Source organism: Chelonia mydas, chromosome 7 (assembly GCF_015237465.2).
Source record: "Chelonia mydas isolate rCheMyd1 chromosome 7, rCheMyd1.pri.v2, whole genome shotgun sequence".
NCBI classification, from domain to species: domain Eukaryota; kingdom Metazoa; phylum Chordata; order Testudines; family Cheloniidae; genus Chelonia; species Chelonia mydas.
In genome coordinates this window covers 14,700,664-14,728,465 of record NC_057853.1, presented here as the reverse complement: position 1 = coordinate 14,728,465, position 27,802 = coordinate 14,700,664, and the positions used below count along the sequence as shown (strand labels likewise).

Below are 27,802 nucleotides of genomic sequence, written 5' to 3'. Positions count from 1 at the left end.
GCAGAACATACCCATCCATTCTCTGGGGCTCAGGGAATTGCTTTCATCATGGTCTAGGTACCAGAGTCTGATGGCTCTTGTCCAAAGTTCAAGGGCAATTAGTCCCTGTCTGAGTGATTTAGCTGGTGAAATGTGAAAATCTCTATTTGAGCTCACTCCATCTGACTGCTTCTTGGTTTTAGGAATAAGTATTGATCTTAGAGTTCCTCAAGAACGCCTCTCCTCCCCTCCGGTGCAAATTATTAAATTGGCAGTTATTATCTATAATTCAATTATTTCCACAACCAACTTAAAAAAAATTCTAGTCTGATGACTCTTCTATAATTTAAAAAAATGAAAAAATTGCAAACAGGGAGATGAGGATGCTGCTGAGGGAGATGGAATAAAGGAGCCATTTGTCAGCGTAATTAACTGTACAGGGGCCACCTACCTTTATTATTAGTAATTATTTGGCAGTTTATAACTTTCCTGGGTTTTCAAGATGAGAAATTTCATCACTGTTCTAGCTGTCTACCACAGCCTTGTTTGGAATGAAGATGTACTGTAGTACATCAGAGACCTGAGTGAGCCTGGATCTGTTCAATTTGCAGAAATTTGCTTGATATTTCTCAGCACAAGTTCCTCCTTTGCTTCTCTTTTTTCCCTTTTCCAGAATTGGCAAATTCCTGCAACACAAGTCTGTGAATCTGTGCCCACAGAATGAAGCCATCGATCATCTTTTAGAAGGTAATCAACTTTTGCAGGAGAACTTGGAGAAAGATGACCTGAAAAATAAGGCGGGAGAGAGCATTCTAAAAGAGCTTGTGTATCAATTTTTGGAACATTTGGGAGGGGTGACAGACACAGATAATGGCCTAAATCTTGTCAAGATTTTCAAATGTGCCAGTGTTCTGTATAATGTCATTTTACACATGACAGTTTATGCCTATACTTCATGGCCATGGACAATGACACTATGCTGGAACAGTTGTTGAAAGCACTACTTTCTTATGTCTGGAGGCCTGTGGTTCCAGGCCTGTGGTTCTTAGGTCTGGAGGCCTGTGGTTAGTCCACAAATTAAGCAAGTTTTCTGGCCGCCACATGAACCCGTGAGAATATTTCTCCATATAGCAGAAATGGCGTTGTTTGCCAAAATTTGTGATCTCTGCCTGGTGTAGGATCTCGACTGAAATAGCATTTTGCAGGTCAAGGTTCAAGAGCCTTAACATAACATCACACGCACTTGAAGAATAATAATAAATAAATAAACAATTTATTTAAACATCTATTTTATGGTCGTGCCTAAAGCAGAGGTGGGCAAACTACAGCCCACAGGCCACATCCGGCCCACGGGACTGTCCTGCTCAGCCCTTGAGCTCCTGGCCGGGGAGGCTAGCCCCCTCCCCCGCAGCCTCAGCTTGCTGTGCCACCAGTGCTATGGGCAGTGGGGCTGCGAGCTCCTGCCAGGCAGCGCGGCTGCGAGAGCTGCCGGCCTGCCCCGGTGCTCTAGATGGCGCGGCGTGGCTGGCTCCGGCTGGGCGGCGCGGCTGCCAGTCCTGGTGCTCTGAGTGTCATGGTACGGGGGCAGGGAGTGGGTGGGGGGGTTGGATAAGGGGAAAGGGGGTCCTGGGGGCAGTCAGGACAGGGAGCAAGGGGCGGTTGGATAGGGGGTGGGGTCCTGGGGGGCCTGTCATGGGGATAGGAGTCAGGGGACAGGGAGCATGGGGGGGTTGGATAGGGGGTGCGGTCCTGGGGGGGTGGTTAGGAGACAAGAAGCAGGGGGGGTTGGATGGATCAGAGGGTTCTGAGGGGGGCAGTCAGGGGGCAGGAAGTGGGAGGGGGTGGACAAGCTGTTTGGGGAGGCACAGCCTTCCCTACCCGGCCCTCCATACAGTTTCGGAATCCCGATGTAGCCCTCAGGTCAAAAAGTTTGCCCACCCCTGGCCTAAAGTCTACAAAACAGGTTGGGCTCCATCATGCTTATATCTGGCTATCACCAGAGCTAGTCTCTTCGTTTTATAAGTGCATAAAATTCACCGGTTGATGCCCAATACATGAAAAACAGAATCCCTGGATCATTTTTAAAAATTCTCTTGCGTCCATAAGTGATCAAAATACCTTTGTAATATGTTTGCATATGTCTGATTTTTACATGACAAGTGTGTCAAGTACTCTCACAATTTATATTTCTGAGGATCAAGACTTTTTTTTTTTGCTTTTTCTTCAGAATTATGTAATTCTTGTAGTCCCTTTGAATAAGTAGTTTTTCTGATAATGGTGCCCATTGTGATGTACTGTACCTCAGTTTTTGACTCTCTCTAATTATTGTAGGAAACATACCACTATGGTAGATGAAAATGTTCTGAATTTATTATGTGGTTAAATGTTGTAGTGGCACAATGAAACTTTGACTCCCTTCTGGTGGATCATTTGATCCATTTGATCATTTGTCTCCAAAAGATGTTAGTTGCTAATTGCTAACATAGATTTCAGTAAAGTGAGATACTGTCTGTAATATGTCCGTTTGAGTGAAGGCTCATTTTTGTGATTAAAATTGATGTGTTTTTTAGTTTACTGAAAATCATTTTGGATTTAAGATATTAGAGCTTACATGAGTTTATACATTATAGCTCCTTAAAAACAACAATAAAATAAAACAGCCTATAATTTGGATGTGGTTAAAGGGAGAATGCCCTTTAACGCAAAACTCCCCCCCAAAAAACTCAGGAGTATTTTAGTTGTAAAATTCCAACTGCAGATTTTTTTGTCAACAAATCCAGACACTTGACAATAGTGGAAGGTATTGGGGCTATTTCTGTAACGTTATCCCCACATAAGAGGCAGCAGCATTTTACAAGGCCAGAAGATAGGGAGCAATGTAGTAGCCACTAATTACATCATTTTCCACAGAAACAATTTTAACATGCTATTTAGAGTCTTCAGAATGGCCCCAAATAGTTCTTACAGTTTAAGACACTCATTATAAATGCTGTTCAGCTACTCACTTAAACATTGGCACCTCGGTTTAGGCAGCTTAATCACTCACCAAGCTCTGGCTAGGTCAGTCTTGAAAAGTTGCTATACATCTTCCCCTCGCCCCGGTCTCACTCAGTGACAGAAATTGGGGAGGGGGGAGTCATAGTAGTGGTACTCTTCCAAGCTCCACCTACAAACCAAGAGTTGCCCAATAAAAAGAGATGCCACTCCATCAGTTCTTATTAATGTGATCCTCCCTCTTCTTTCTTGTGTGCTTTGATGAGCAGTCTAATAGTTAGGAATGCTAGAATTAAATCATAATGAGAGTTTAGCATTGACACTTCATTAAGATTAAAGGAATCAGTTTACTGCACTCTGGGCCATTGTTTGAGGCTGGTAGCAGACTCGGGCAAATATTGCATTGGTTGACACTCAGTTTTCAATATGTGAACTGTCTCTGGAACTATAAGGGTTCAAGATTTATTTTTTAAATGGTGGGTTTGATTCTGGTGCACAAGGTAACACGGTTGAAAAAAACAGCATCAATCAATCACTTTGCCTAGTTGCCGTAAAACAATCCAGTGTAGATCATGCTCTCATTTTTGTCCCAGTGTTGAAGCACAGCTCATGGCAACATCATTGCAGTGAAAGGAGTCCTAGTTAGGACTGAGTGCAGTTCCTTTATCAGGAGGAATAACTGCTATTCAGCTATGGAAAGCATTTGCTCAAATCTTCACACTAGCTAAGGCTTCTTTGCATTGTTTTAGCAGTGCAAAACAGCCAGAGAGGAGCCATATGGGGATGTTCCCCCATAAGGAAATCCATGAGTGGTGTAGGGAAGGAATAGTGGCTCCCACATCTTCCCCCTTTGGTCCCTAGCAGAAGGGGACATGGCCAGAAAAAAGGTTGCCTCTGTGCTCAGCTGATATTTGACTGGAGGAACAACTCCTTGAGGCTGTTGGTAGCTAAGCATAAGGTAGAGCGGCCTCAGGGCTGCTCTATATATTTTCCCAGAAGTGGAGGAGGAACTTCCCAAGATCAAAGACCTGCACAGTTGGTTTAATGCTACCTTTGCTCTTCTTCCATTGACCTGTGCCCAACACATCTTGGCCAGTTTGGAGAATCTGAGCCTCTGCCTCTCAGGAACAGCCACTACTGTCTCTAACACATTCACAGTGCTTTCTTGGAGAACTGGAATATAAGAGGGAACTGACTGAGTCACTCAAAGCAGTGCAGGGCAGGACATTTCATCTAACCTACCCATCCAAGCATCAATGGTTACCTGAGGTTTACTGCATTGATTTCAGAAATTAAATTCATGAAATGATGGTCACTGATTCACGCTTCTTTAAGTGTATTTCATTGGTTGCATATAAAATTAGTAGCATGTTTTATAGAGGTGACTGTAGTATATATCCTAATATATTTCACTTCTGATTCTTAGGCCCTGTCATGGATAATCATTAGGCCTGATTCTGTTCTTGCACTGATTTTACACTAATATAGAAAACACCATTGATTTCCATGGAATTATTCCTCATTCATTTCAGTGTTGGAGCAGAATTAGGCCCTTAAATGGGAAGGTAGTAGGGAAGCATGTTTTTAAACTATTGGTAGTATTATAGCTGGGGCTGGTAGCAAGGCTGTTGTTAAATTTGCCCTTCACTTCCCACTATAAAACCCGATTTTCAGTTGCTTATAACTTAACCAAACTTTAACCATTTGGATTGAAATTTTCCATGCCAGAGAATGAGGCCGTGAAAATGCACCTAATCTTACCCCGGTTACAAATTCTTAACTTTTCTTTGAAAAACTATAGCACCTCCATGTTTTGGAAAGGGACTTGAACTTTGGCAGGAGGGGTGCCCAGGATGTTCCTTATACTGTCCCTGTACAAATCTGCCTACATTTGGCCAAGTTATAATCCTTTGAAAAACTATAATTTGCATGTGCTCAGTAGAGGCTTCTGGGATTTTAGAAGCTAACTGCCCTGAATATATCCCATCTGTGCTGGGCAAGTTCCACCCTAGGGCTGACCAGGTCTTTCCCTACAGTTGCAACTCTGGCCTGTGCTGGGTCCAGGCACCTGAACTAAGAGCAGGGAATCTCTCATTCCTTTGCTTTCACTAACCACCAGTTTGGAGGAGGCTGCCTGATTCTGAGGCAGAGGGGAGAAGAGCCAGACCTATGGGGGGCATTAGGGCAAATAGACTGGGACAAGAAGCCTGCGGGGTGACTAGGACAGGGAGTTGGGGTGGTGGGAGATAGTGACTGGCTGGGTAGGAGTCAGGGAATGAGAACCCAGTGAGCAGGGAACAGAAATGAGGGAGAGCAAAGACAGATTGGATTAGGAGTTGGGGTGTGGGGAGAGAACTGAGATTGATGGGGCAAAAAATTTGGAACAAGGAGCTTGGAGAAGGAGACTAGGGAAGGCAATGGAGGCTGGAAGCCATAGGGGTGGGAGGCATATGGAGGCTGGGGGGTGCGGGGAGAGAGCAAATATCTGTGAAACACTCTTGCAAAGTGTGCGTGTGTCATTCCCCCCTAGTCCTGATTAAAATAGGAAGACGCACTACTGTTTTGATCAGTTAATGCTGTTCATTACCTTAAGTGGTAGGGGTCTGTGTGGTGGATCTAAAGGCTCCAGGTTAACCCTGCTGATGACCCATGTGGGTGTAAGTATGATGGAATTTGTTTTCTCAGCTTGTTTTTTAAAACCCCTAGGAAGTTATCCACAAAAAACATTAGAATAACATTTTTATGGTTGCAATTCAAGCATTCAAAAGTTAAGAAATGCCAAAAGATCTCCTGTGCAAATTAATTCAGCCCCCTGTGCATATGCACTATGAGACCACCTTTAATTACAGGATCACATATTTTTTCCACACAACTCCTGCCTCATTCAATGCACAGAATAGACCTACTCTGGGGATGAAGCAGGATTGTATAGTGAAGAAGGCTGTTGTGTCTAGGATCCCTGCTTCATTTGTTGCTAAAGCTGAAAGGTGTGTAGTGAATGAGGTAGGAGATTACAGAAAGAGAAGGGAAGATGTGCTAGTTAAGGCAGTTGAATGCCTCCCTGGAGAACCAGATTCAATCCCTGCTTCTGCCAGAGAGTTCCTGTGTGATGCCATTAGAGACACTTAATCCAGCCTTTTCAAAGTGGTCACTAGTTGGGCTTTCCTCATTTTCTTGGGGCCTGATTTGAGACCCTGAGATCTGATTTATAGAAGTGCTGAGCCCTCAAGTGCAACGGAAGTCAGTAGGAGCTGTGCTTAGAATGTTAAGTGCAATCTGATACTACTCTGAAAAAATCAGACCTCAAACTGGGCACCCAAAAGTAGTGGATAGTTTTGACCTCTCTCTTTCTGTGCCTTAGCTCCCCATCTGTAAAGCTGGGTTGATAACCCCTCCTTTCACAGGGGTATTATGAAAGTACATTCATTTATATTTTGTGAAGCATTCAGATACTACAGTGATGAGCACCAGAGAAAAGCTCATGAGGAAATTAATAATTCTGCCTTCGGAGCAGGGTTTGAATAGTGTGCAGTAAACAGAGCATGGGGCCACACACCAGACAGTGAGGAGAAACCAGGATACTGAATGGCTGGTCATTAAGTGAACACTCTGCATTTCACACACTGAATGAGGCCTGTGGAAAAAAACAGTATGTGCTCATAAAGACTGACTCAAAATGTACACACATAAGGTGCCCAAATTAAATTAGCACAAACTACCTTAATTCAGGCATTTCTTAACTTTTGGGTGCTTGGCTTTTCAACTTTAATGTTCTTTTTAATGTAATGTTTTGTGTGTAATATTGACATGTTCTGATAGACATTTGGATACAGATCCACAATTGATGTACCCTGGCATAATTCCACTGACTTCAATGATGCTACGCCATTTGACACCAGCTGAAGATCTAGCCCTTGCTGTCTCTGATCCAGATTGCAGTCCCCTTACCCATGTTAAGTACTATCATATATTCCTATGGGAGTACTCAAAGAGCAAGATACCACTTAATGTGACTAATGATACTACTTCATATGATCTACCCCTGTACAAACCATAGTGTTCAGTTGGCAGGCATAACTAATAATCCCAGTCTTGTTAAATGGCACAGATAACCCTTCACCATCAAACCAAAAGCAAAGCTGATAGAAATGGCTGAAAGCCTACAGCTAATAACATGGTTTTAAGCAAAAAGGAGAATGTGTATGGTACCTATGTTACTATTGCTCATTGCCACATTTTACATAGTTTGACTCTTGGTGTGCAGGAGCACATCACCCTACACATTTAATCATGTAAGAACTATTTAAACTCTAACTCAAATTGATGGGGTTGGCTTTCTTTCCCTAGTTTTAATGGAAACTTTCATAGAAGGCAGTAGTTCTTTTCTGTAAACCTGTTGTTTTCCACTGGGAGTGCCTTAAATTGCAGTGAAAGCAATAAAAGCTACTGAATAAAGTATGTAGTACAGATTTTGTCTGTGTATTGGGGAATGCACTTCTTAAAATTAGAAATAAGATGTAAAATGATAGACTTGTGCCTGAAAACAAAGGAAGTATTAAATCTGCATACTTGGGGATTGTCCACACTGAGATTTAATGCACAGGAAGTCAGGGTGTGAATGTACAGCACTGTAGCCAGTCATACACTTCCAGTTCTGTAGTGCACTTTGATCTATTGCTGCTTGAAACAGCATAGCTTAAAGCACACTACAGTACTTTCAGTTTGTGGCAGCAGAGTCCACACGGACTGCGTGGCAGGGAAATGCACTCCAGATTTACATCTCAGTTTGCTGGGCACTAAGTCTTCATGTGGACATGGTCTTATTATGGTTATTTGAAATGCCAGGATTGCAAATGTTGGATTCCATTTAACCTTAAAATATATTGCAGACTTTGATTATGGTCCATTTAGGTCTGCATATAAATGCACATTTAAGATGCTTGCCCAAAACTGAAAATAATGATGCTCAGCCATACCATATATTAAAAAGAACTTCAATTTCCAGTGTTGACCCCAACCATCTTCTCTTAGAATAAACCACACTCAGGCTCTAAGCCAATGGAAAAGGCCTTCGTAGAAACACATTTATCATGAAAATCGACAAGAACTTTTATTCCAGTGTTATGCTTGTGGGCAGCAGAAATCTGCAGCTGAAGTTTTCAGAGCCAGATGTAGATCTCACCTAGGCAAGTGAAAATCAGGTGATTTTCCAGTGACTGAAAAGGAATTTTGTATTTCCCCCCCCACGTAGCTGAGATTAAGATCAGGTCCTCAGTGGCTTTGAATATGGAATAATATAGAGTAGCACAGAAATGTTCAAACATTATTTTACAAAAGGTAACACTTTCAAAAGCACGGATGCAAAATCCTAAAAACGACCTTCTGGTGTATTTGCAGTGTTGTTGCCATGTCAATCCCAGGATATTAGAGAGACAAGCGGGGTGAGGTAATATTTTATTGCACCCGCTGCTGTTGATGAGACAGACAAGCTTTTGAGCTTACGTGGACCTGAAGAAGAGCTCTGTGTTGCTTGTCTCTCTCACCAACAGAAGCTGGTCCAACGAAAGATATTACCTCACCCACTTTGTCTTTATAATGTATTTTGCAGCTTGAATAAAGTCAATGGGACTTCAGTGCCTAAATCATTTGAGTGCTTCTGAAAATTTTACCTGGAGTAACTGATTTGTCTACTGGCTTTTGCCAATGTGTATGTTCTAGTATTTCAAACGCCACTGTTGCAGCTGTATTGTTATAACATGAGTGTCCGCTTTGTGTGCTTGGCATTTCAGTATGGAAACTCAAAATTAAGACTTTGTGGAAATTCTCCTCTACCTTACTAGAAAGAAAAATCAGCCTTTCCATTGTCTTCACAATAAAGGGGGAAAATTACCTAGTGTCTCATCTTGTTCAAATATTTTCAGGATGGAAAAGCTGGCGCAGGGAGGAGGAGGGAAAGAACTGCTTTTTTTGCTAAGTGGAAGTGAAAGTTTTATGATTACGATGCGGGGGGTTGGGGGGAGCTGAAGGTTAAAATTAAAATTCTTCATGCTGACTGGCTTGCTCTTGATCTGATTCTTACTGACATAATCAGCAGCAATCATGGTCTCCAAAGGGGAGACCTTGGAAAGAGGAAGAAAGTGGCACAAGGATCAGAAGGGGTGAAAACAAGTCCAAAGCACAATATAAACAAGCAGTCCTTAACTGTAATCTTGTTACATCTCATTGCTACAGATAAAAAGGGTTTCATGGGTAGGGGGAAAGTGTTGTTCCTTCAGTGTGCGGGGGGGGGGGGGGGGATGGTGGGACTGGGAAAGGGGAGACAATGGAAGAAACGTGAAGGATTACAGGGAGAGCGCACAGTGACTTTCAAGTGTGAAAAATGACATGAGTGGGTGAAACAGGAAAGGAAGAATGGATTAAAAGTGGAGAAAAAAACAGGGGAGAGACAAAATGTCAGCTTCTTTTGTGTAGTAGTATGAGGGCTAATCAGGGCAGTTTTTGGCAGCTGCAGCTTCCCCCCCTTTACATGGATGTGCTGTCAACATTTTTAACAAGGCCTCACGCTCAAAAACATATGACATTCCCAGGTAAAATACTCTTTGCTCCTCCAAAACAAAAAGCCCCCACCAGTTGTATGCTCTTCCCACTCCCACATTTCTTGGTAGCTGAGCAGCCAATGGGTGGTTACCTACTTTGCCTGGTGCATTCCCTATATGTATGTAAAGGCAGTGCTGGGGAATGCAGATGGTAGTTCCCATTGCAGCAGCTGTGTGGTGACATCAGTACTGGGTGAATTCAGGGACAGTTTACGATTTTAAAAAGCGGATCCCCTCTTAATGTTTTTGAGCAGGTTGGGAAACAGTTTTTACTGAATTCATTCCTCCCCCAACACTTTCTCTCCAGCATGATCAGTTCTCTGTGCACAGAGGGATGTGCTTTAAGCCCCCCTGCTGCTGCAGGAGTGGTGCCTAGATGCACATTCCACTTATTCTTAGCACTCTAATTGCATGGGTTGTAGGGCTAGAGATTTAAAAAAGTTGAGTTCTCCTTTGTAGGACGCAGTGGCCGGCTCTTTTAACAAGAGGTCTGCATAAAAGCCTGTCCATCTTGAAAGTGTTTGTACCATCCCCTACAATGGGGAAACTCCTTTTATCACTTACCATCCCTGATGAGAAACCTGGCTAGTCATGACATGAGATATACGCGCATCTCTACTTTGTTGAACAGTTCACTTATAAATCTCTAGTCAATCAAAATGTATCGAACCTTAAAAAGCATCAACTAGAGCTGAGATCATTCAAATCTACATACTAAGTGCCCAAACTGTCCACATTGGTGACCATCCAGTTGCAACCTGGTCATTCTTTCCCATAAACTGAGGTTTTTAATAACTAAATGAATGTGTATTAACCAAGCCTCATTTCAGGACAGATTTTGAAACCAGGAGACCTGAAGTCTTCATGCAATCATGTGTGAAACTATGTACCTATCAGTATATTTGCATGTGTTATTTTTTGGTCCACGGGCAAAAATGCCCTCTGATTCTAGCAGGATTATGATTTAGGTAATATTAAAAATGCATTTTTGCTAACATACCTAGAAACACAAGTTGTAGGAGCTAGTTACTCTTAAGAACAGAACTACTTTAATTATAGCACAGTCTACTAGCAAAAAATTACAAAAGATTACAGTTGTGTGTGAAATATTCATCCTTGGCCCACAGACATTTTATAAATCATTAGCTAAATGAAAGCTAACAATGTGGGGGAAAACATATTATTAGTTACATTTTTAAAGTACCTTAACTCAACCTCCAGTTGTGAGGAGGGGAATGTTGGGTCTACAAAGAACGACTGACACAAATGCATTTTGAATGCAGTCAGGTAAACATACAGATACTTGTATTTATGCCCACAGTAAATTGTGAACCCAAAATTGTGTATGCAAAGTTGAAGGTCATTTATTAAAATCAGGTGCAACATGTCTGACTAATCTGTAATTAGTGAATTCTGTTATAAGCAGAACCTAATTCTCCATAGAACTATATACAATTCTCCAAGTAGTAGTGAGTAAGGGTATGTCTACACTGCAATTTAGGCGCAGGGTTAGTGGGGCTGGAGTCAGCTGACCCATGTTAATGAACCCTGGCCTTGAACATCTACATTGTATTTTAAACCTACGTTAAGAATTTTCTGACCCTTGCTTGAATTTAGGGCTTTGGTGTCCACACTACAGTGCGCAGATCTGAGTCAAAGTAACCATATCTCAGAATCCCTAGCGCCACCCCATCCCAAAATGTGGCTGCTGTAGCCCTAGGAATATGGTGCACTGTGGGAAAACTTTACTGTTCACCCTGCATGTCGCTTTGCAGAAGGCTTGATGAGTTCACTCTCCATTGCAAACCTAGGAAGCTCTATAATGGCATGCTTGCAGATCAGTGATGAGAACAGAATGGGTTAACACTAACTTGACCTGCTACCATTTGCCAAGGAGGCGGGGGGCAGGGGCTTCCATTTTCAATAGAGTGGACTGCAGATTCTTGGGCTAGAGAAGTCTGAGAAAGTCTTCTCATGGAATTGTGGGCTACTTCTGGATGACACCCAGGGCCTGAGGCAAGCAGGACTGTGGCTACACTGCAAAATAATAGGTCTCAGACCCTGAGTTCCAGCTTGACTTGAGCTTGGACCCTCCAGCCCTGCAGGGGCTTGAGACCCAGGGTCTGAGTCCTGGGTTAGTGTAATTGCAATGTAGGTGCAAGGGGGATTAGCCTGGAGTCAGGGCTCAAGCAGAGGCTTACATTGCAGTGTAGATATATCCTAACTTCTCAGTCTGAGTTACTAGACTGAAGTACATATAGGCAGTGGCTATCTGTGGATAATATAGACCACGCACTTGGTGCCTCTCACTTTTCAATTCATCTGTGTAGTAACCCAGATCTTTCACCCAGAGACTTGTGTCCATTAGCATGGACAACCTGGAAAAAATTACAAATTGAAATACGTTGAAGAAGCTACATGACAAAATTACTGCATGACTTGTCTCCTGCCCTTTCTTCCTTGATGTCATGGCTTCTTAGTAAGGTAACAAATATCATCCAGGATGAGGTATTGTTGTGCTACCGCTGGCCCATGATTTCTCAACAGAAAACACAGTGAACATTATTTCATAGCCCATTACACTGCAGAAGCTGTAGACACAAACTAGCCTCTTCCTGCACTAGTTCAGATAGGAGGTTCAGGTACAATAGCATTGTCTTTGTGGTCATCTTATACTTGGAGTATCATTATACAGCTATGCAGTGCTGCTGAAGAGATGGTGAGGAGGCCTATACTGCAGCATCTAACACTCAGTGAATTATTTTGTAAAGACTATTTGATGAGGCCACGCAAGTGGGAAGCCATAATTTTCTGTCAGCCTTGTCCTTACTGTGTCCTTTACATTGAAGAATCCAAGAGTGCATCTCCACTGCAGAGCAGATCCCAATTTTAATCAAGTCTGCTATCAGAGCAATGGCAACTCTAGCTTACAACTACATGTATACAAGGTGGTAATTATTGCTCTGAAGCTGCACATCAGAAAGAGGCAGAAATTGACATTAAGAAGTAGACATAGTAGAGTTCCCCACCTCATTTCCTCTCCACAAGTAAAAGAAACACTTAAAAAACCTATATACAGCAGGCATGTAGGTAAAGATTTGAGATTTCATAACCATATAAAGAATTTTATATAAGTTCATTATTTTTGACATGAAAACCAATAGTTTTACCAAACTCTTTAATTAAAATATGAGATTTAGGAAGCTATACATTAACTATATAAAATTATTATATTGAAGCTTTTGCAGCAGTGAAACTTATATGAAAGATTATCATAGAATTGTAGGCCTGGAAGGGACCTCAAGAGGTCATCTAGTTCAGTTCCCTGCACTCATGGCAGGACTAAAGTAGACCATCCCTGACAGGTGTTTGGAGATTTTTAAGAGCAGGTTAGACAATGATGGAGATTTCACAGCCTCCTTAGGCAATTTATTCCAGTGCTTAGGTTGATGTTGAGACTTTATTTCTCATATTCAGACGTAACTGTCTGAAGAAAAATTCTTTGAGCTTGAGACAAGGGTGGATAGTTTCATACCAGAAAGTTTTAGGGAAATGTCATTTTTGAGTTACTGAAGATTTTTTTTTTAAATAAAACTACATTTTCAGCATTCAGACAATTTATTTGTGCTCATCATTAACTCAAAAATAGCTCATCGGTATGCAAAAACATCCCATTGCACATAGTTAATGATCATTGCAGGGTCAGCACTTAGCCACCTTTTGGGTAAGGAGAAGAGGGGTAGTAGAAAATTAATATACTACACAAAATTTTCTGCTTCCTCACTTGGCATCTGGCATGACTACAAAAGATGCTTCATTAGAAACCCTTTCCCCTTTGTGACCTCACAATGAACAGTCCCTGTCAAGGATTTTATTGAGAGTAGAAAGGCCAAGGTTGAGTGCTTTTGAAAATCCAGCCCTAAATTATTCATATATTCACACCACTGTTGTCTGTAATTTTGTACTATCTTAAACTATTCTTCAATTTAGTAAAATATTTTGAACTACAGATATGAAAGTCTATAAAATAGATATTGGCTGTTAATCCCCCATCCCACATGAGATATTGTATCAGAGTTGTAAATACCCTAATTGATACTTTAAAATACACTAATCCAAATAACATGGATTTTTTTTTTTACAGGTAAACATTTGTGGACTATTATAATTATACTATTATAATTGATTTAGTGATGTTGAGTTGCCTTTCTTCTTTAATTGTCAGTGACAGCCAAACACTTGCTTCATGTATAACTTAGCTTATAATATAAACAAAAATGTGTACAGAAAGGAAAATGGGCCACGTTCAATGTATTTTCTTGATGTGTACCTAAGTTGTATCATAGAAATATAGGCTGGAAGAGACCACGAGAGGTCCTCTAGTCCAGTCCCTTGCATTGAGGCAGTTCTGATTTTCCATGTGATACAGTTACAGCCCTTACTCTGCTTGATATCTTTCTGATTAGGTACTCTGCAGTACTCTGTTTTTAATATTGAAAAACAGTGCAGAAAAAAATCCCAGTTAAAATAGATATTTCTTCTTTAGAGCAAAAACTGAAAATCTGTTGAAATTGGACTTTAACACCCCCCACAATTTTACATAATAATTTGGATATATTTTATATCCAAACATGATCATCAGTCAGACTAGTGACAACTAAAAACAATACATTATTGTGACTGTTTTAAAAAAAATCAGAACAAAACTGTAATTTATTATAGTTTTGCCTTCATTATACACCATGTGTTGGTGGATTAAGCACAACAAAAGGCTAGTATTCTTTAAAAGTGTCTACTAAATATAATAAAAAGAATAAGATAATTAACATTTAGTCTGTTACATTTTAAAAAAAAATCAGATGCACATATTTCTATTGCCTGTTAGGTTTACCTAAGCCTTTTCAACTATTACAAAAAAAGAAAAAAGTCATTGTTTAAAGTCAAAAACATTCAAATCAGTTGATACAACATTACAGTACAGTCAACTAACATCACTGAAGATCTTCTTTTCTCAGTTTGAGTCTTCAGACCAGAGTGTTACAAAACTGGTTCAATGCCATTTCAAAACTGTATGTTAGCTGTTGCAGGATACTGTACTCTCTACTGATGGCTTCAGAAGAAAGGGGCTGTGCTAGCTGTGAATCACAAGGTAACCCCAGCCTGTCATTAATTTTATTCAGTACTGTAGTTAGAACAGCATTAAGTTAGCACAACTAAAAAAAAGAAATTGGAAGCTAGGTGAAGCTGCCATTTGTGTCAAACAATTGCGATACGCTATACTAAAAAATTCTGAAATATCCACCTGTCCTCACCACTCTGCCACAAACTAGCAAAGTCAAAAAAATACAAACGTCTTCAACTTTTCATTTTTGCAGAATAAAGCAAAAAAGCCTTTGTGCTCCTTACTACCAGAAGCAGAATATCCTCTGAGTTACCACATGTAATAGCTTCTGGATGTGTCGACTTGGGTTGGCTTGGTCTCTGCAGAACCATCTTTGTCTTTTTCACTGTCACCTTCCCAGAGATTAATAAGTGGCGGATAGAGCTCATTCAGTGGGATTGAAGAGGTCTTTTGCATATACTTTTTCAGCGAATGGTGGTAGTTTTTTCTCTTAAACCTTTTAGCAATATAAACAGAGATGGAGGCAAGGCTGATCACAGCAAACATTGAACCCATTACAGCTGCAAGGGCGGTACTGGTTTCTTGGTCGGAAATGTCAAGGGCAAAAGCTGCATTTTTTGTTGTAACGTTAACACAAGACTTTTGAGTTTGCTGATGGATATTTGATACAGTTAGACAGACCTCGTAATCTGTGGATGGCTGCAAATGAGTGAGGTTATATTCATGTACATCAACTGGGACCCTCGCGGTGTATGTAATGTGAGGGTTATCAATCTTCATAGTGGCTGATGACCATTTTAAATTGGAGGTCATGACATTGGAATTAACCTTCCAAGAAACTAATATCGAATGAGATTCAGCTTGCTTGACATATATTTTCAGCACTTGTGTACCATCCAAAAGAGTTCCATTCACTCTTATAGTAGCTACTCTTGTGTCAGCCCCTTCTATATTCTGAGCAACACATGTATATCTTCCAGAGTCTTCAATCTGAATATTCGAGATTTCCAGGGTACCTTCACTACTCAGCTTGTACTTGTCTGAGAGACTTTCAACTGTTATTTTATTTCCAAGTGGAGTTACCCAATAAATTTCTGGTTCGGGTTCTGCCATGGCCCGACAATCTAGAAACACTGTCATGCCAATGTCCAAATTCAAATGATTTGGAAAAGTGTCATGAGAAATCATTGGAAGACATTGTTCACTTGAATCCTGTATTAACACTTCTTTCACCTGTTGTCCTCTGTATTCTGGTGGCATAGCACAAAACATGGATAGAGGCTCCATAAAACGGATATTGGTTTTGTTTGAGTTGATCCAGTGAATAACACAGTCACACCTGAGTGGATTACTGTGAATACTGATCTCACGCAGATTTGGAAGGGATTCCACTGTCTTTTGGTAGACTGCATTCAAAGCATTGTTGTTCAGCATCAGGCTTTCCAGAGCAGGAACATTACGAAATGCTAAACGATGTATATAAGACAACTTTGGATTGTTGGTAGCTTCAAGCTTTGTCAGTTCAGGTAGGTTGTCTAGTGCATACCTATCAACAGAAACTAGTTCTCCCATATTATTGATCCCAAGTTCTTTCAATCGCAGCATATTTTTAAAGTCACCTTCTTGGATTTTGTGAATTGGGTTTTTGTTGAGGTCAAGGAATTTTAAATTTGGAACTTTCTCAAGAGCAAGCTGAGGAACCTTGACCAATTTGTTATCATAAAAGGAAAGACTTTCAAGACTATCCAAGCCTACTAATGCATTTCCAGGAATATCAGTGAGGTACATACCTGCCAAAACCAGACTTCTTAAATTTGAGAGTGGCTTGAAGTTCATATCTAGTATTCCAATCACTGGATTTTCCCCAATCATAAGGATCTCCAAGTTAGGAGTAGAATCAAACCAACGACTGTCAATAACCTTTAATTTGTTAGAGTTAAGATGAAGTCTTAAAAGGTTCCTCAGGCCAGAGAATGCATTTGCAGAGATGCTACGAATCTGGTTATGGTTTATATATAGTTCCTGAAGATTGCAAAGGTCCTGCAAGCAGTAGTCAGTCATCTCTGTTATCTGGTTTTCCTCCAGATGTAAAGTAGTAAGCTGAGTCAGATTTGAGAGCCCCACATCTTTGATACTAGTAAAATTATTCTGTGAAAAATCTAACTCTGTTAAATTGAAAAGCTGTTGGAGTTCAGCTGTGGTCTTTGCAATGTTGTTGCTTTGTAAGAGAAGAACTTGAGTGTCACTGGAAAGATTGCTGGGGATTTTTGTTAAACGAAGGTCATTGCAGTCAACTGTTGTAGCTTCTCTGTAGGTCGACTGTGGTGTAAACCATGGCCTGATTTCACATACACAAAGCTGTGGACATTCATTATTCTGTATGGAAGGCTCAGTTACTGAATTCATTAGCAATTCTAGCACCAACAGGCAAGCTATTAAAACCAATTTAATCCTAGCCATGTTGGTTTGCTAGTAAGTTCAACTGCCTAACCCCTTAAAATAGCAAAAGATTGAATATATAAATCAGTATCAAGAAAAAAAAAAGTAAAAATTAAAGTTTAGGTTGAAACTTTTGGACATTCAGAATATGGAAGATGCTTTTCAGAATCTCTTCACTTTTCTCTTTTGTTCCGAGTGCTTGTACAAAGCTCTGCTGCATGAGTTGGTTAACCCAAATCAGTGTCTGGAGAGGTTCCTGAAAAGCAGATTAGGACAGATGTTATGTTCATTTCATATACATTTTTGTACATTCCTTTCATTTCTTCCTTCTCTACATAAAGTTATTTAAAATAAGAACCCTTTTAATTTCCAAATTCCTTAAATGAAAATTCCACTTACGTACGGTAGAAGCTCTTTTCTACAGTTGATTCAAATTAGAACTATTTCTGATATTTCTAGCTGTCTGAACATTAAAACATATGTAACCACTAGAAAACAAAACACTTAATTTACAAATACATCACAAAAAGACTAACTGAAAATGTAATGTTGTTGAAGCGTGTTGTCTTGTTTTTCTTGCAAAACACTAAAGATATTGAAACCCACTAAAATGTGTTTCCAACTGGAGGTAGGCCAGGGAAATCAGTGTTCTGAACTCGCTATCAATTAGATTTAAGGCTAGTGTTCACTTTTGTGCTCAAGGCCAAGCCAATGTAATATTTCAGGTTCAATGGCACTGAAATCTAGCAAGATGTTCTCTTCAAATTTCAACTGATCATTGGAAAAATCTTCCAAGACTTCCATCATCCTGGGTTGATCTCACCAGTTCCAGAGAATGGGGTCTACTGGTTTAGGATATAACTGTATTCAAAACAATAGTGATTGGATTTTATCTAGGGAGTCAAATTCAAATGAAAATTTTGCAGGTCAGACCCTTGTATATTAGAAACTCCAAGTTTGCATAAGAAATACAAATAGATTTGGTGTACAAAAAGGAGGTTAAACAAAACTGATAAACTACAAGTTAGGCTGGACAATAAGTTTAATATACAAATTTCCAGTATGATATTTAAACAATGAATGGATTATGAACATTTGTTTATTGGACTAATGACATTTTATTTTATAGTTTTCAAAACTTTGATCCTTATTTCTGCATGTCATATAGTGCGCACAAGCAAACAAACTTCATGATGACTGAGCTACTTCTTTTCCTCCTCCTCAGACTCCCCACATGGTTGGAAGTTACCTCCAATTTTAGCTTTCATTGACCCAAAATATGAATGGCTGGATCTCCCATATAATGATAGGATACACTGTCCAACCTATTGGAATAATAGAAGATAGATCTACATAATATACTACCCTCAGTATCCATTTAATGTGTTTCTATTAATGAAAAGGCTCGTTTAAATATATATGGAACACCCTTCCCAATGGACTTTCAGAATTTGAATCCAGAAACTGTAGCATCCCATCGCAGATCATATGAGCTAAAGAAGGAACTCCGTTAGCTAGTAGCAGAAGTAGGCTGTTGTACTCCAATGAATCAGGGTCATGACATACACTTTGTCAGTATCTTACATATAGATCTTTACAAAAGACCTCCTGCTTGATATCTTCATTCTCTTACTGAGAGAGGTTTCTCCCTCTTGCTGGAAGCAATCTCCACTCCAGATTGTCTTCATCGTTACTGCCTATAAACTGTGGAACCTAATATTGCAGTCATTACCCAGAAACCATTCCCACTCAACTTCCATGAGGGCTTTGTCTGATCCCGGTATTTGATAAGCAATCTCCTAAATGTAGCTGTTTGCACTGCATTGTGCATCTGTGGGTACAGTATTCACAGCATTTCCTAATTACTATGCAAAGCTTGCCAACTGTAAGTGTCACATTAGACTGAAGTTATTCATGAAAGAGAGCCGTTGAATTAAAGTAAAATGTTTGACATTATTTGGGAAACCTATTCTATTAAAATTTCTTGAGTCATTGAATGTGCCTTCAAGGCATATGCCAGGCTCTTGACAGAAAACTTCTTGATGTTTGTTTTCTAAAAAAACCCAAATCAAAACACTGTAATGGAATGTTTTGTATATGCAAACTTAGTGATAGATAATTTCCTCTGTATATTGTGAATGTAGTGTTGAGTGTGTGTGCAATCAAAGTTTAGTATTACGTACAACACTATATATCCCCAATCTTGGTGGTAGGAGGGAGACTTTTACTGTTAGATTCTACTGTAGCACCAAACCATGCCAATGTCTTGAGGTTCCTTAGTAAAGTTTCAGAGCACAGTTTATTTTCAGCTCTTCAGAGACCTATAGTGTTACAGTGGCAATGATGCTACCACATAGACTCCTTTTCTCTAGTGGTGTTTAAGGTGGGAATTTCAGATATACCTAGGCTTGTTACTCATTGGCATTTTGAGCATGCTGCTATTGTCAGATCAAGTTTCTTAAACACATTGAAAGGTATTGACACTGTCTACCACATAAGTCAGATATAGTTATTGAAATCAATGAGACCTGAGTAAGGAATGGGGCAAAACTGAGTCAGGGCATCAAGATTCGTCCTCTGGACATTTACTAGGAGATGGTCAGGCTCATACTATAAGGATTATGACAATGTTCACCTGAACCAAGGATGCTTGGGGAAATCATACTCCAGGGCACTTGTGGATGGGAGAACTCCCAATTAGATGTACTTATCTTAATTACCTTTACTTAGAAAGCAGATATAGACCCTACTATATCTAAAATAAAGGGCAAATGGAAATGGAGAAATAGTATGCCATTCTTTAGTAAAACTGTTAGATTGTAATCTTTAGTAAGATTTCTTAGCCTGTAAGCTCTTTGGGTCAAGGAATGCCATTTTCTGTGTTTGTGCTCTGCACATTACAATGGGGCCTCAACCTAGTAAAGGCCCCTAGAATCTGCCACAATATAAACAAACCAGATAATGGTTTTCAGAAATATCCATTAGAACATAACAGTGGCCATACTGGGTCAGACTAAAGGTCCATCTAGCCCAGTATCCAGTCTTCTGACAGTGGCTAATGCCAGGTGCCCCAGAGGGAATGAACAGAACAGGTAATCATCAAGTGAGCCATCCCCTGTCGCACATTCCCAGCTTCTGGCAAACAGGGCTAGGGACATCATCCCTGTCCATCATGGCTAATAGCCATTGAGGGACCTATCCTCCATGAACTTATCTAGTTCTTTTTTGAACCCTGTTATAGTCTTAGCCTTCACAACATCCTCTGGCAAAGAGTTCCACAGGTTGACCGTGCGTTCTGTGAATACTTCCTTTTGTTTTTTTTAAAGCTGCTGCCTATTAATTTCATTTGGTGGCCCCTAGTTCTTGTGTTATGAGAAGGAGTAAATAACACTTCCTTATTTACTTTCTCCACACTAGTCATGATCTTATAGACCTCTCTCATATCCTGCCTTAGTCATCTCTTTTCCAAGCTAAAGTCCCAGTCTTATTAATCTCTGCTCATACAGTATCTGTTCCATACTCCTAATAATTTTTGTTGCCCTTTTCTGAACCTCTTCCAATTCTAATGTATCCTTTTTGAGATGGGGTGACTACATCTGCATGCAGTATTCAAGATGTGGGCATACCAATGATTTATATAGAGACAATATGATATTTTCTGTGTTATTATCTATCCTTTTCTTAATGATTCCCAGCATTCTGTTCACTTTTTTGACTGCCACTGCACACTGAGTCGATGTTTTCAGAGAACTATCCACAATGACTCCAAGATTTCTTTCTTGAGTGGTAACAGCTAATTTAGACCCCATCATTTTATATGTATAATTGGGATTATGTTTTCCAATGTGCAGTACTTGGCATTTATCAACATTGAATTTCATCTGCCATTTTGTTGCCCAGTCACCCAGTTTTGAGAGATCCTTTTTTGTAGCTCTTCGCAGTCTGTCTGGGACTTAACTATCTTGAGTAGTTTTGTATCATCTGCAATTTTTGCCACCTCACTTTTTACCCCTTTTTCCAGATCATTTATGAATCTGCTGCATAGGACTGGGCCCAGTACAGACCGCTGGGGGACACCACTATTTACCTCTCCATTCTGAAAACTGACCATTTATTCCTACCCTTTGTGTCCTATCTTTTAATCAGTTACCGATCCTTCCCTCTTATCCCATGACAGCTTACTTTGCTTAAGAGCCTTTGGTGAGGAACCTTGTCAAAGGCTTTCTGAAAATCTTAAATACACTAAATGCACTGGATTCCCCTTGGTCCACATGCTTGTTGACCTGACCCCCTCAAAGAATTCTAGTAGATTGGTGAGGCATGATTTCTCTTTACAAAAACCATGTTGACTCTTCCCCAACAAATTATGTTAATCTATGTGTCTGACAATTTTGTTCTTTACTATAGTTTCAGCAGCTACTGAAGTCAGGCTTACCGGCCTGTAATTGCTGAGGTCATCTCTGGAGCCCTTTTAAAAAATTGGTGTCACATTAGCTATCCTCCAGTCATTTGGTACAGAAGCTGATTTAAATGATAGGTTACAAATAACAGTTAGTAATCCTGCAGTTTCCCATTTGAGTTCCTTCAGAACTCTTGGGTGAATACCATCCTGGTGGCTTATTACTGTTTAGTTTATCTGTTTGTTCCAAAACATTCCTCTAATGACACCTCAATCTGGGACAGTTACTCGGATTTGTCACCTAAAAAGAATGGCTAAGGTTTGGGAATCTCCCTCACAACCTCAACCGTGAAGACCGATGCAAAGAATTCATCTGGTTTCTCTGCTATGGCCTTATTGTCCTTGAGTGCTCTTTTTAGCATCTCAATCATCCAGTGGCCCCACTGGTTGTTTCGCAGGCTTCCTGTTTCTGATGTACTTTAAAAAAAAATTGCTATTACTTTTTGAGTCTTTGGCTAGCTGTTCTTCAGATTCTTTTTTGGCCTTCCAATTATATGTTTACACTTCATTTGCCAGAGTTTATGCTCTTTCTATTTTTCTTATTAGGATTTAACTTCCACTTTTTAAAAGGATACCTTTTTGCCTCTCACTGCTTCTTTTACTTTGTTGTTTAGCCATAGTGGCTCTTTTTTGTTTCTCTTATGATGTTTTTTTTAATTTGGGGGATACATTTTAAGTTGAGCCTCTATTATGGTGTCTTTAAAAAGTTTCCATGCAGCTTGCAGGGATTTTACTTTTGGTGCTGTACCTTTTAATTTTTGTTTAACTAACCTCCTCATTTTTGTGTGGTTCCCCTTTCTGAAATTAAATGCTACAGTGTTGGGCCATTGTGTTGTTTTCCCCGCCACAGGGATGTTAAATTTAAATTTAATTATATTATTGTCACTATTACCAAGCGGTCCAGCTATAGTCACCTCTTGGACCCGATCCTGTGCGCCACTTAAGACCAAATCAAGAATTACCTTTCCTCTTGTGGGTTCCAGAACTAGCTGCTCTGAGAAGCATTTCATTTAAGGTGTCAAGAAACTTTATCTCTGCATCCCTTCCAGTCAATATGGGGATAATTCAAATCCCCCATTATTACTGAGTTTTTTATTTTAATAGCCTTTCTAATCTTCATGTGCATTTCACAGTCAATATCATCATCCTGGTCAGGTGGTCTGTAATATATTCCTACTGCTATATTGTTATTATTTAAGCCTGGAATTACTATCCATAGAGATTTTATGGTAGAGTTTGGTTCATTTAAGATTTTTACTTCATTTGATTCTACGCTTTTTCCCCACATAATGCCACTCCCCCACCAGCACAACCTGTTCTGTCTTCCAATATATTTTGTACCCTGGTATTACTATGTCCCATTGATTATCCTCATTCCACGAAGTTTCTGTGATGCCTATTATATCAATATCCTCATTTAATATGAGGCACTCTCGTTAGCCCATCTTACTATTTAGACTTCTAGCTTTGGTATATAAGCACTTTAAAAACTTGTCACTTTTTAGATGTCTGCTATTACATGTTGTAATTGAATGGGACTTTTTTTCTTTTGACTGTTTCTCATCACATCCTACCTGTATTTTATCATCTTCCATCCTCTTCTCCTTATGAGGACATAGGGAATCTCCATTTATCGAGCCTTCCCTAAGCACGGTCCGAACCACGTGCTCCTCCGCATCTGTCAGCTTTCCCCAGCCATTAAAATTAAAAATGTCGTAGAGCAGTTTTTAAACTAAGTGCCAGCAATCTGGTTCCATTTTGGTTTAGGTGGAGCCCTTCCTTCCTGTATAGGCTCCCCCTTTCCCAAAAGTTTCCCCAGTTCCTAATAAATCTAAACCCCTCCTCCCTACACCCATCGTCTCACGCATTGAGACCCTGCAGTTCTGCCTGTCTAACTGTGTGTGAAACTGGAAGCATTTCAGAGAATGCTACCATGGCGGTCCTGGACTTCAATCTCTTACCTAACAGCCTAAATTTGACCTCCAGGACCCCTCTCCTATCCTTCCCTATGTCACTGGTACCTACATGTACCACGACCACTGGCTCCTCCCCAGCATTACACATAAGCCTATCTAGATGTCTCAAGAGATTCGCAACCTTCGCAGCAGGCGGGCAAGTCACCATGAGGTTCTCTCGGTTATCGCAAACCCAGCTATCTATCTTTCTAATGATCGAATCGCCCATTACTAATACCTCTCTCTTCCTTATAAGTGGAGTTCCCTCCCCGCAAGGATGCGAGAGGATACCACAACAGCATCTGGAACAACTATGGGATCGTTTCCCTCTGCTCCAGTTGGATGTTCTCCTTCCCTGAGGCTTTCATCCTCCTCAACAGCACAGAGGCTGTCAGACCGGGGCAAGTCTTATCTATGTACCTCTCTGTCTCCCTTAGCTCCTCCAGCTCAGACACCCTGGGTCTCCAAAGTCCATACACGGTCTCTCAGGACCAGGAGCTCCTTGCACCAAACGCACACATATGCAACCTGCCCATAGGGCAGGTAATCATATATGCTGCATTGGGTGCAATAAACTGGGTAGCCCCCATTCTGTTGCTGGACTTCTGCCTGCATTCTCTTTTTACTCGTGAAGCTTGTTCCTTTGTTGTTTTCTTTTAATCAATGGGTGTTTTTGGCTTTAAAGAAGTTTAAGGAATGTTAAGCCCCCCCCCCCCCCCCCAACACTCCTCCTGTCAGCTCCCTCGCAAAACTCCCTCTCAAAATCCCTTCTATTCTACATCCTTCTTCCACCACCCCACCACTTCCACCTTCATCCAAAAGCAGGGAAGAATGTTCTAAGTATTATTCTATTACATGAAAAATATCCCTTTTCTGGAATTCAACCAGGATCGAACTTTCAGGGCAAAATTACCACACACCAGGTAGAGGAGAAGCACATCCCCGTTGCAGATCAAGTGCTAAAGAAGGCTATTGGATCACTTGTTGGTAACAAGTCTTAGAACAAATGGAGTCCTTTTGGCTGTGCTACCTAAATACTTTCACAGTATAGAATCATAGCGTTAGAAGGCACCGCAAGGGTCATCTATTCTAACCCCCTGCCAAAAGGCAGGATTTGTTGTGTCTAACCCATTCAAGGCAGATGACTATCCAGCCTCCTTTTGAAAACCTTCAGTGAAGAAGCTTCCACAACCTCCCGAGGCAGTCTGTTCCATTTTCCTACTGTTCTTACAGTTAGGAAGCTTCTCCTGAGATTTAATCTAAATCTGCTAAACTGTAGTTTGAATCCACTGCCTCTTGTCCTGCTCTCTGTGGCAAAAAAGAACTTTTCTCCATTTTATTTGTGGCAGCCTTTCAGCTATCTGAAGACTGCTCTCATATCCCGCCTTAATCTTCTCTTTTCCAAACTAAATATACCCAGTTCCTTCAGCCTTTGCTCATGGGACTTGTATTCCATCGCTCTGATCATCTGTGTTGCTTGCCTCTGGATTCTTTCCAGTTTTTCTACATCCTTTCTACTCATTGGTGACCAAAATTGGGCACAGTATGTGAGTAAAGGGAACAATCTGAAACATTAAGGCAGGTGTTAAAGTAAAAAGGGGAGCACAGCTCCTTCCTTGCTAAGGTCAGAGAAAGAACTCTCCCCGCCCCTCCCCCCCGCGCCTTCTTTGGCTAATGCTACTAATAGCACAGAAAGAACTCTTCCAGTTTCTGGTTGGTGTGGTATGAGCTCCCCCTTGTTTCAATGAATTTTAACTGCTGCTTTAAAGGAAACATATATTGCTCTTGAACAATCCAGGGAAAGATCCTAACTTGTCCCCTCTTACCACTCAGTTTCCTTTTTAAATAACGACACAATTATATTTAATAATTTTTTTTTCAAAGGATGGTCTTATACTAGGAATAGTATACACAAAGGAGCTGGATCTTGGCTAGGGATGAACACCTGAGGATGTTATTTCCACTCTTGGGATTTGTTAGTGGCTCTTTAATTTTTTATTTTGTGGCCTATATTAACAAGATCTTATTGAGCTGCTGCTCTCTCTTTTTGTAGTCCAGAAGGAGATGAGATTTGCCAGGGGTTAATAGACTAGGAGGTTCCCTTATTAGACACTGATGTAGGATTTAACATAAACTGAGGTCATTCCAGGCTCTAATGGTAGCTTCTCTGATAAAAGTTGAGTGTTCCAATAATACCCAATGGAAGTTGGGGGGCAATTGATGTCCCTGACTGTTGCCTCCATAGATGATTCACTTAATTCCCCATTTTCAGTTTTTAATATTTTTTTGCCACATATTCCACTAAAATGAGGATTCAGTAATGTAATTAAGATTCAAAGCTTTCCTGGGGGCCCAGTATTCTCATCCTGTAACAGTTTATGTGGATGCAGAGAAAGGGTATTGATAAGGAAAGCAGTAATTTGAGATTAAGCACCCACTTTTGACTACACAGAAACCTGTCCACTCTAACTCCGCAGCATTGGTATGCTATAGGCCAAGCGTGGGTGGATTTTAGAGAGAACTGCAGTTGGCAGTGTGCGCCAAACCAGATCCCCAGATGAGGTAATTCTGTTCCAAGTGTTTCCTCCTGTGGAGTCCCTTCTATAGCATATACTATACAATTGAAGTGAGAGGCAGACAATGGGTTACAAAGCTCGAGTTTCCAACCCAAGGAGAGAGATTACTTTTTTAATCATAGGAAGAGGGAATGAAGGGGAAGCTCCAACCTGTATCAGTTTATTAGGAAGATAGCAGTTGGATGGGGAAATAAAGGTCAAAAAATCATCTAGAAATAGAATATTTCTGTGGTGAATGGTATCAAGTTCATGATTCAGATAAGCTTCAAATGTTTTTATTTAACTCTTGATAGAATGACTCTAAAGTGAATACTCTAACTTAAAACAGTAGTGCTTGAGATGTACCAGTTTTTGCTTTACATTCTTTTTACGGAAGGGGGATGTTGGTGATCAGATTCTGGCAGGCAGTGACAGCCTATTTGCAGAAGGTATGGGAGAGCTCCAGAATTCTAATTTAAAGGACTGTTTTCTCAGTCTTTCAGAAATGAACTCTGACATATTGAGGGAAAGTCTGTTAGAACAGCACTCATATTATTTCAGTGTAAAATTAATCTATTTGCTATCTGAAACAATTGAATTAATGGCTTAAATTACAATTTAAATACCAAAAATAGTTACTAATATTAATTTGAATGTTTAAATGAATTTGTTTCTGCCATGTTCTTGCACCACTTCTGTGGGATTTCCTGTGAACATTCAAGCAAAGGTACTTACAGGCAAAAATGCTCAGAAAAAGTGAATGTCAAGGTCACAGGCATCAATATTTGAACCAATACTACTAGCTTGCTTGTCCAGTCAGGAAACAAGAGCATTACCAATCACAAGTAAGCAGTACAGCTCAAATATACATGTCTGATTCAAAGAGTAAAACAAACAAACAAACCCAATCCAAGGATATTTGTTGATTATTTAAATTTATTTAAGGAAATTTAAATCTTCTCATGGAATATCCACAAGCAGAAAAAGAGCATAACAATTATTCATGCCAAATGATTGGTTTACGCCCACTTTGGCTACATGTATCATACACATCTAAAATTTTACCTATAAAGACGTCATTAGCTTTTGATAAAGTGTTAAAGCATCGGAATTTTGAATAAGCTGCAAATCTACTGGTAATCCTTTTGTTCGTTTAATGCTTATATCCCATCATTTGTGCATTACATTTATAGCCCATATTGTGCAAGGGTACATTTCTGATTTTACTGAACGGAGTGTTGGTTTCTAAACATTGTGGACATATGGCTTTAGAAGCTAACTGTGACACTTTTTCTCTTCTCTATGTAAGTTATTTTCTACTGCAGATAGATTTAATTTTCTTTTCTTCCCACTGAAAATTGTTCTTTATAAATGACTTGCACATTATTGGCTCCAATCTCATCCAGCCCTAGGACAGCGTGGATGAAGCTATAAATGAAAATCCAATGTAATCAAAAAGCAAATTCTGATTGGCTTCAGATGCCCTAGCCCATTTTAATGCTTGTGCGAATGACAGTGTGTAAATCAGCAGGGGGGGGAAAGGCAGCAAATCATAGGAGTTTGAAAACTAAAACCAAAGCTGCCACTTTGATGAGCTTAACAAGGAGCCAGTAATTATGGAAAACGCAAAGCATACTGGAATACAGATAAATATGAATGGAAACTCTGCTTTTATTCTACTGCTTTATATCCATGTATGATTT

General features: G+C 40.1%; 1 protein-coding gene and 1 long non-coding RNA gene across 3 annotated transcripts in view; one reads left to right on the top strand and one right to left on the bottom strand.

Annotated features, from left to right (window-relative positions):
- LOC122466545 overlaps positions 1-1,265 on the top strand; it is a 214,044-nt gene extending 212,779 nt beyond the window's left edge. The window contains exon 3 of one of the 2 annotated variants that reach the window (XR_006292156.1): positions 653-1,265. This is a non-coding gene — a long non-coding RNA (uncharacterized LOC122466545). The remainder of the gene's footprint in view (positions 1-652) is intronic. The other variant, XR_006292157.1, reaches the window with a different exon arrangement.
- Positions 1,266-10,586: 9,321 nt separating this feature from the next.
- LRRN1 (leucine rich repeat neuronal 1) overlaps positions 10,587-27,802 on the bottom strand; it is a 40,843-nt gene continuing 23,627 nt past the window's right edge. The window contains exon 2 of the mRNA XM_037905478.2: positions 10,587-17,386. Within this exon, the coding sequence (XP_037761406.1) occupies positions 15,001-17,151 (2,151 nt within the window). The 5' untranslated portion in view covers positions 17,152-17,386 and the 3' untranslated portion in view covers positions 10,587-15,000. The remainder of the gene's footprint in view (positions 17,387-27,802) is intronic.